This window comes from Thalia democratica, chromosome 1, assembly GCF_965202585.1.
Source record: "Thalia democratica chromosome 1, ktThaDemo2.hap1.1, whole genome shotgun sequence".
Classification (NCBI taxonomy): Eukaryota; Metazoa; Chordata; class Thaliacea; order Salpida; family Salpidae; genus Thalia; species Thalia democratica.
Genome location: NC_139165.1, coordinates 81,480,378 through 81,491,168, shown reverse-complemented (window position 1 = coordinate 81,491,168; position 10,791 = coordinate 81,480,378). Strand labels below are relative to the sequence as shown.

The window sequence follows — 10,791 nt, the reverse complement described above, 5'->3', positions numbered from 1 at the left end:
ATTCACTAATTTTAATTAAATCTGTAAGAAAATTATGTAAATTTTTTTTTTATAAAAAGTATACATATATATACAATTATAAAACATTGTAATTGATAAAACTATCATGTCGTGCAATAAGTTTTTAAAGTAAACTGTTTTGTTATTTTTTTGTCAATTTACCAAACTTAAAATTTGGCAGGGTAACAACTGGTTTGTTTTACTTCCATGTTTTACTCGAGTTTTTTATTTCTCTTTTTTTTGTATAAAAATGTCTAAATAAAAGGTACTGTAATGTTAATTTAGATGTAATGCAATTTAAGCAATATCAAGTTTGCTAAGAGATTCTCATTGATTTATGAAAGTACAAGTTTATAATTAGGTTAAAAATATTAAGTTTAAGGTAAAATATATGTTAAAAAGAATAAACATATTAAATGATACTGTTGTGATTTTATGGATGTATTTTACAACAAATAAATAATATAACTAAAAAAATGGTCTATAATATATTTCGGTGGCTAATCTTAATTAAAATACTTTTAACTTGAAACATCTTTTAGTCTATAAGTATTTTGCTTCAAAATTACAGTTTTTTCCAGTTTTTTTTACTTAAAGTGTCTAATTTAAGGATTCCAGACTATTTAGTAATTCTATAAACTTAATTTTTATAGTGTTCCTTTTATCCTAAATCAGTCTTGCATACTAAGCTGTTACTCATAACTGTTATTGAAAGCAATTGAAAAAACCACCTGTTATAATAATGTTACATTTCCAGAACATTTTTGATTTGAAACCCTAAAATTTTGTTTAAACTAAAATCACCAATACTTACTTAGATACTTTAGATAACTTTTTTATAAACTTTTTTTAAACTTTCATATCTTTTAATAAAAAATGTTTGATTGAGTTTTCTATTTTTGAAATATATATTAAACATTAATAAAATACTATTTAAAAACTTGAAAGCTTTGAATACTTTACCAAGAGACTGTAAAACAAAGATAAAAAAGTATGAAACAATTTATAAAAACTATCATTATACAAGTAAAATATCAATTATAGTTTGAATTCTGCACAAAACAGAAAGCTTGAGATTTTAAACGTGAATTATAAAAATCTAAATTGGCACAAGTTAGACTACTAATTAGTTGTAATTAGGTAAGACTTTTAGTGTCTTAAGATTTTCTTATTACTGTGCCATAAAAATTATAATTAGTCTTTAGTAGAATTTTTTTTAAAACAAGCATTTTATAAGCAGTATTACACACTAAAATAAAAATAATAGCATACTTCAAAGCATGTGTTATTTAGAAAATGAAATGATTTTTTAATTTGCGCAAGATACTTGCAGGCTAAAAACATGTTGTAAGCCTCGGACTTTTCTTGGCGGTCCGAACATTGCCCACCCTTAGCTTCTCTAAAAAAATGACTCAAAAGCTGTTGAATAATAAAAAGAGTTAGGTTTATGTTTATTAACATTATAAAGTGGGACTGAATAATTCACATATTTCAGAGTTGTACTATACTTAAAAGACTTGTTATAAATGAATAAAGATTAATTGCATTAACTATTGAGTAAAACAAAAGCTAGGAAAAATGATCAAAATGTTTACTCTTAGTACGACTTTATTTTTATTATACTTTCTGAATACACTAAATTTATTCCCAGTTTATTCTTTGTTAAGTATTTAAGCAAAAAAAGTTTTCTGTGAATTAAAACATAACTTATTGTTATATTCAAAAACAATTTCTAACATTTCATTTAGTTATATCCGTTTTTTCTTTTGTTATTATTTTGTTTTACTATTATTTTATTATTTTATTATTTTGTTTTATTTTTATTAAGCATTAAAAAAAAAGTTTAACTCCTAAGATTAGCACTTATTGTTGTTCATTAGTTCATCTTGCAAAAGTGTCTTCGTGCAAATTTGACACCTACCCGTATAAACATATAGTGTTTATTTTTGCATTTTAAATTGTACGAATTTAGTAATGATAAACATTACTAGTATTTATAAATACTTTTTAGAGTATGGACAATGTTGAAAATTCATTGGATCAAGCGTATACACAAGCTAAAGTTAAAAACCGCAACAACAAAAAGAATTTAATAACTTTATTACAAATCACTATTAAAAAGTTTTAAAGTAGGACAATTTCAAATAGTTGCAAAGGGACGAGTATTGTTATTGAACTTTTTTTTTAGTTATGGTGTTTTTTAAATTTTCGTTTCTTTTTTGTTGTATAAGCTTAATTCAATTTAATTCAATTTTGAGCTCACACTTATAAACATTTATTAATAATTTTTATTGTTCGAAAACCAAACAGGTCCAGGATGCTTTACTAAGATCTGAGTCGAGGTAAATCAAACGTGGGGTATGTTCAAAATTAAAGCAATTACACTATTTGTACACTAACTGTTTTAGCGTTTGAAATTGTATTAAATTTTATTGTACTAAGGGTACTAAGAGGCAAATAACCTTTTTAGATTTCTTAATTAACTATAGTAGGGCTATGCAACTTATCTAGTTGATAGGGAAGCCATTTGTACATAACAGACCGGGTTTTAAATGTAACTCGCAAACTTCGTTATTGTAGTAAAACAGTACTAAAATATAATTTTTATTTTATTTTAACCACAATATAACTGGACAACTATGTAATTAATTCCAATATTAAATATATATTACGCTTCTAAAACTATATTTTAGCTTTTACTTTCCAAAATTGTTTTTGGTTAAAACTTTTATCAGTTAGTTTTATCAGTAGTTGCCGTCTTTATCATTTGACAAACTGTATTGCATTGAAAATCAATAAGCTAGAAAGTGTTTATTCAACTTCACAAGTATGTATTACTTACAAACAACGTAAACCTCACCAAACATAAAATTTAGCAAGCAAGTTGTTTTACAGCTTTAAAACAAATTGTGCAAAACAGCTTAAGTTGACTTTCCTTACACAACAGTGGTAACTCAATGATTACTTCAATAAAATTTTGCGTAAAAAGGCTATAGAATATATAAGAATATATTATGAGAATAAAACCTTTTTGGTTTTTCTGTTGTGACTGACTGATGAGTCCTAATAAGGACGAAACCGGTCTCAGTCTACCGAAGCTTGTAGTCTGATGATCGAATTCGCATGATCAACCCTTTTGTATTTCTTTAAAGGGGGACATTTAAAAAAAAAATTAGGAAACCTTGATCAAAAATAGCTAAAAAAAAGATATTTCTTTATAATTTTAAAATATTATATTTTAATTAAGACTTTTTTCTACACATCAGCAGATCTAGAATATCTAACCTTTTAAAGTTTAACATTTATTTTTAATCTGTCTTTAATAATCCAATATTTAAATAATACAGACTTACTTTACTTTTTCAGTACTTAAGAAATCTTATATTTTAGCCGTTACTTAATAGTTTCGTTTAATTAGTATACAACTGTCAACGTTTGAAAATTATAACTATTTATAAACCTAAATGCATGTACTATAAACAATTAAAATTTTTAATTTTTTGGAGTTAAAACTTAATACAAGAAAGGTGTTTGATGTCTATATCCAGTACGTTTCAAAACTATAAAGATAAAATTCGTTACATTTTAAAGCTTTTTTTTATGGATATTACCTTGTGGTTTATGTTGTTTTGCAAAGTAAAATTAAATATTTTTTTATTAAATGCTTTAACTAGATTTTGAAATGTGTCAAACAATTTTATTTTATTTGTTTGTAAAAGCGCTAAAAAATAAGAATGTTTACAATAATATTTAAAATTTTAAAACTTGTTCGTCACACAAAATATCGTTTAACCATTTGTGTGAAATTTCCAAGCTGTGCTCATTTTTCTCAGATTTCATACGAATTGTTTTCAACACATTCAACACAAAATCTTCGAAGGGTGTAACTGCTATAAACTTGTTCAAATTGTCAATTTTTTTATCATTATCAAACAAATGCCATCCTGTCACCATGTAGTATAGAGTGAGCACAGTTGCCCAAATATCAGCGAAATAGAAACATTCCTTCCTTATTACGCCTGGTGATCTGTAACCATAAGTTCCAATTGGTATTTTCCATAGTTTTTCCACCTAAGTTTTTATTGGAACGTTAAAAGTAGTTTTTAATATTTTATTACAAGTGTATAAAAAATAAATATTATCAAACGAACCTAATCACTTCAAAGAATGTATTTTATTCATGTATGCATATTTACTTAACAACACTAAGATAGGTTTTAAGTAAAGATATATAAATAAAGTTTTTTATATAGTTTTGTAAAAATACAACGTTCAAGAACTTACCTTATGAATTTTACAGTTTGAAAGTCCGAAGTCAATTATTTTAATACTCGGTTCTCCATTATTGAATCCAATTAGCATGTTGTTTGGTTTAATATCAAAGTGATATATTCCGTTTTTGTTCAGAACATTAACAGTCTCAATTATCTAAAAAAAATAATGTTAAAAGTTAACAAAAAAATGATACATATTATATATACAAGTTTAAGCAAATTTTTAGCTATTTTAATAAATTAATAAATAAAGTTTACACATTAAATATACTTCTTGTAAAGTTAAGCACAAATAAAGACAAATTTACCTTTAAGAACAATTTATTTGCACAATTTTCTTCGATAATGCTTTTGTAGTCTACATAGTCTCCTAGACTTTCATAATTTTCTAAGTATTCTAAAACAAGCACATAATACTTATCAAATAAGTACCAGTCTTCAAGCTTGATTATTACTGAAAAAAATTGTACGTTTTATAATAACTAGTTTTCTTAAATAAAAAACGTTCTTTTTTCATGTAGACTAAAACAAAGATATAAAAATATAAAAATTGTATACAACCAAATTAAAACAACTACCGTTTCTTAATATTCATTATAGTACGAATGTAAATGGTTTTAATTTATCTTAGTTAAATAAAAACTGTCTTCTTTACTTATATAAAAAATAATATTAAAATAGTAATCATTGCTATAACTATTTGTTTTCAAAAAACACATATTTGAATGTTTTCATTATTTGCTAATTAATTGCACAAAAAGGTAAATTAATAAATTTAATTTTTTTTATACATTTGTACTAACCATTTTCATATTTTGTACCTTTCACGGCTTTTAAAGCTTTTTTGTGGGCTTTTATTTCATTCGGTAGTTTATTTTTTGATGCGTAAAATTTGTTGTACTTGATTGCAACTACTTTACTAGTTTTAATGTTTATACCTGTAAAAATAGTTTTTTGTTTTAAATTAATAAATAAAAAATATATATTTATGTAAGTTTTACATATTTAGCTTTAAAGATAAAGCGTTTGAACTGTATTTAAAAAACTTTTTGTAATTATGAAGCATGTTTGTTTTAGTTTACACTCAATAAAAACTAATTATGAAACAAACCTTTGCAGACAATTCCGTTTCCTCCTGATGCAATATAGTTTGTTATTTTGTATTTTTCAAAGAAACTTTCGCCAGTACTCGACTTTTTAAACCGCGTATCGCAAATGACAACCTTACAACCATTAATCAAATTATAGCAGTGACGTTTCACAATTCTTTTCTGCCTTCTTTTCGGTTCACTGGAGATTGAAGTTACGTGATTTCGTTTCATGCCCATTTTGTTGTTTAGTTCGTATAAAAATGCTAAATTTAAAGTTTATTACATGTCTTTGAAGAATTAAGTAGAATTGAAAAATTTTGAAATATAGGAAAGTGTTTTTCTCAGATTATTTTAAACTAAAGAAACTAAGTTTTATCAAAATATATATTTAATTAATCTAATTCATATTTTTTTTTTATGAACTTTATACATCTGAGTTAATTTTTCATACAAACGTAAGTACTTTTATTCGAACATTCTAAAGTTTACTAAATAAGTGTTAAGCTACGTCCAAGTGGTACAACTAAGTTATACTACTAAGTCAGGTCTTCAGGTACAAATGAATAACCAAGGATCTATAACCCTACATTTATATATATATATATATATGTATTAATTCATAATTGGTAGTAAGAAGTAATAATAGACAATATTAAGCATTTATAATTTTTTTTTAAAGCATTAGGACATCATCATTATGTTGCTTTTGTTGTGTGAGCTTAATTCTATTTAATTTAACTTTGTTCTTACACTTAAAAACATACATTAATAATTGTTGTTATTCATAAACCGGATAGATCTTGATTTTTTAACAAGACTCGGTTCGAGCTAATCGAACTGTGGGGTATGTTCACAATCTAAAGCAACATTAACATTTGTACATTAATTGTTTTAGTGTCTCAAACTGTAATGAATTCAATTGTACTATTGGTCAAAAGATCTTAATACATTTTTAATGTTTATAACTTATCTAATTAAAAGGCAAGATGTTAAATCCATTTCTACATAACAGGCCAGATTCTTTAACATGAAACTACGCCAGTTTTTATATTTTAAAATAGAATTAGTCAGCCAGGAATATATAGGTTTTTTTTATGTAAAGAAAAATTTTAGTTAGGTAATAATGCCCATATCAAAAGTAACTTCACTAAATTCAGGTTAAAGTTATAAAACAAATTACAAAAATTTTCTAAATTTTATTGTGAAGGTCAAAAAAATAACTTTTCAAAGATTAGTTATTTATTCAGTCGCAGTAACAATATTAACAATAAATTTAAAATAAAAACAATATTCGTTTCATAAATTTCCGGAATGAAAAAAATTAAATATTTTGAAATAATTTATTACCTTTGAAAACAAAGTAAATTTAATTAATTTACAAAGATTTCCTTTATAAGTTAGTCATTCAAACTAATTTTGAAGTACTTTGTTCTATCTTTTTATTCATAAAGATGCAAGTCCAGATAACAAAAAATAATATTTTTATTTAAAAAGCTAGATCAGTAGTATAACTTCATACCTTTTTAAACTATATTTTCCTCTTTTAACTTTTACTTACTTTACATTTACATACACCACAAGGCTTATAAAAATAACATTTCTAAATGTTTGTAAAACATCAACTTGTTCTTTGTAAAATTAATATTTCCATCAACATTCTGTATATGTATTGATAAATCCCATTCTATCAAAACTAATCTATCAAATACACTTCAAAACTATCTTTTACTCAGGTTGTAGCAACACTCAATAATTCAGTATTTATGTTGAGCTTTGAAAAATTTTAAGTTAAAGTTTAAAGTAGGTTTATGCAATATGAAAGAATTTTTTTAAACTATTTTATTTTTATAAAATTGTAATAAAACAATAAAATGATGTGGTAATTTTTTTTTTAATTTGAAGTTTTAAAGGATGATTTTAAAATGTTCATTTGTTTGTTTGTAAAATCCAGACAAAAAACTATATTTTATGATCTTTCTTGAAATAATCTGTTTTCTCAATATTACTTATCAGAGAGTTTTAAAAGATTTTAGGCCATAAAAACCACCTTAGATCTTTTTCTTTTGCTCTCCATCAATAATTTCAGAAAATTAGAACAAATTTCAATAATTTTTTCCATTATATCTAGTACAAGTTCTAGAACTTCCACTAAAAACCCATAAGACCTTTTTGTTTTGCCTTTCATCATCAATTCTAGAATATTTAGTGTAAGTTTAAATTAAGATAATTTTTCACATTAAGATCCGTGCACCCAAAAATAAATATGGTGTGCACTGGTGCAGACTTTGAAGACCACTGATATAAAACATCGTTTTCCAACAAAATGCTGCGGGTAGCCACAAACCATAAAAACTTAAACTGACTTTTGAATGTCATTTTATGATTTTTTTTTTTATAAATTACATTCTCGTTATCTCATTAGTTTATTCTCAAAAAGGTTAAGTCTGTGCCAAAACGTAAGAAAGTATGACTTTCTTAATTTGTGATAGTTTTTATACGTTTCATATGTACATGTTGAATTTATGCTGAAATGCTTTTATTTTATTGACTTAAATTCTTAAATCGTAGTTTTTTTTCCTACAACACAAAAATATGATCGTTTGACATTCAATCAGTTATTAATAAAATATTACTGTTGTTTGATTTGCTATTACTGAAATGTACCAACCAGTGGCAAAGTGTGGTAGATTTGTAAGGGAATAATTAAAACTGACTCTTTTTCATAAGAAAACTTTCACATATACGCTATTATTTTAATCCTATTTTTACTTTTATTTTGTTCTACTTTAGTTAAAAATAATATTTTTATACATTTACACGAAAATTTAAAAATTTACTGCGGTCCACAGAATACTTTTTATTATACGTATTCGCAAGAGAATTTTTTTATAACAAAAGGCGCGCGATTAATAAAACGCTGCAGAGTTATGCTCTAAGAATTTTTGTTTGTCAACTTTACAACATCTCATAATTATTTTATAACTTGCAAGTTATGCAAGTAATAATGAGAAAGTTCTAATTGTTTTCCTGTCTAGTAATGATTTAAAAAGTATTTACACCATTAACAATTGGTTTTTTGATAGTCATAAACATATTTACAAGACATTGTTTATAAAATAGTTTATCTTGCTGTTTCATGTAAATAATTCACTTAAAAACTTTGTTTCAAATGCTGATAAGCACAATTGTGTGATGGACAACTAAATACATTCTAAAAGTTTTGATCTTTTATACTTCAATAGATTTTGAAGTTATGCTACTTTTTGTTCATGTTAGATTTTACTTAAAAGACTAAAGTCTGCTAGTTATTTCAATTAGTTGTACAACTTTTACCTTTTAAATTTTTGCCATGGTACACATTTTGAAAGTTGTTTTCAGGTCAATGTATGACATTTATTTTAAAACTGTTTTTCAGAACTTAAACAAGGCTAAACAATTGAGATAACTCTTAGAATAAGCAGGTTTTGTATGTTCAAAGAAAAGCGAATTAATAAATTATGTATGTTATTTAGTAAATTGTTAATCATATAAACAACATGTCATTTAGAATAATTACTAGAATTTAAAATCTAAACATGTTGAAATTATGCAGTTTTTGTCAGTTAAACATAAATCTTGTTTTAGTAACTTTCGATATTTAGTATTTTTTAATATGTACATTATCTTAAGTATAGAATTTTATGTTATTATAAACATATATAATACAAACTTTTATTGCGAAAATTAACTTTAATTTACTAAATTTTACTCAATTTTTTCTAAAATATTGCTCGTGGTGTTTAAGAATTTTTCTAATACTGATAGTTACTTTATTCTGAGTTCAAAAACGTTTATCAAAAAATCAGCTATTTAAGTCATTTCATTTTAGTTGTTTGTTTGTATGGCCACATATTTAATATAAACAAATAGTTGCTAATAATTTACAAATGGTTCAACAGTAACAATTTAAAATTAATTTAATAAAACTAACTAAAAAGAAAAGTATGACCTGAAAAATTTAATTTTTTGTTAATTTATTGATGTCGTACAAGTGTGAAACATATGACCTATTTATAAGCTGCATATATAAAGAGATACACTTAATTAAATTAAGAAAAATTCTTGAACTGTTTTTTAAATGCTCTAGGTTTAGTTTGAAAAGCTTCATAAAACTATTTTTAAAGTTTTAATTTGTTTACAAAATTAATTACTTTTACAGCGCAAGCAATATAAAAAGCATTTGTTGTTATTTTCAAAAAATAGTTATGTTTAAAATATAGAACTCAATGTTTTATATATATTTTTTTAAAGTTATTAGTGATGCATTATTACAAGTTTTATACAAAAAAGAAGTTTTAAATTTTATCATTAAAAGAAGGTTGCTCATAAATAAAAATGAGTAAGATAGTCTTCTTGCTTAGGTTTTTGTTGATGTTGAAGTTTAGCATTGTTGTAATTATGATTGTAGTGTATTTGTTGATATTTTTTAGATATTTATTTGTTCTTTAAAAAAAACTGTAATCGTTACAAACAAACACTAAAAAGTATGTAATTTTCTAGTACTAATTTTAATAAAGTTTTGCCTTCACAACAATTGAATATTTTTATTTTAAACAGGTGATCTAAGCAAAATGCATGTCAATGTTTTTGATAAAACCGAGAGCAGTTTCATACCGTCATCTGGTGAGTTAAAATTTCATTTTTGAGCATTTTTTTCTACATTAAATGTAAAAGTTCGTTTAATACCATTATTCATTACAAGTAGTTGTTAATAACGTTTACTTATTTATCTTTAAAGAATAAAGTTTAGTACCGATAAATCAAATATAATAATTTTTTAGGTCAATTAACTTTTCAAAAAAAAAAGCCAACTGGTCGAAAAACAGTAAAAATCCCACAAAATAACAAACCAACTGCTCGAAAAACCTTGAAGATTCCCCTAAATAGCATTCAAAACAAAATTGATTTATCTTGTTTAAAAGACATACGTTCTTCTCTTAACAGCATGCAGATATCTCAAAACAGCTTGCAGATATCTCAATACAGCTTGCAAAATCCACAAATGCAAAAAGCTCCTATGACTAAAAATCTAAAAAAGATTGATAAAGTTATAAAAAGAAAGCGCAGGCAAGAATCTCCTTGTAACCTTAAAAACAAGTTTGAAATTACAAAGAGTAAAAAATCCAAATATGATGTGTTGAAACGAAGAAAAAATAGCTTCATTGAAAGCGTGTGTGATCTTTATAACTTCAACCAACCTGCAGTTCCAAAATTTGTTGCTAACAATGTTGCAGAAATTCCTGACCTTTTAGATGAAAGTCCTGAAGAGCATTATGGTGACAAAGAACGTGAAAAACGCTTGCAGATTGTCCAAATTATGATGTCATACTACAAACACGTGATTGAAAATTGGACTGAAGATGATATTGAAAGCTTTTATTCAGCAC

At 24.7% G+C, this 10,791-nt stretch overlaps 1 protein-coding gene across 1 annotated transcript; it reads right to left on the bottom strand.

The window, feature by feature from the left end:
* Positions 1-3,750: 3,750 nt before the first annotated feature.
* Positions 3,751-5,602, bottom strand: LOC145840194 (calcium/calmodulin-dependent protein kinase type II delta chain-like). The gene is made up of 4 exons (XM_082947367.1): positions 5,537-5,602; positions 5,386-5,409; positions 4,285-4,428; positions 3,751-4,071 (listed from the first exon to the last, which is right to left on the bottom strand). Exons 1-4 carry the CDS (start codon positions 5,600-5,602, stop codon positions 3,751-3,753), a joined length of 555 nt encoding a protein of 184 aa, XP_082803493.1.
* Between the last annotated feature and the right edge of the window lie 5,189 nt (positions 5,603-10,791).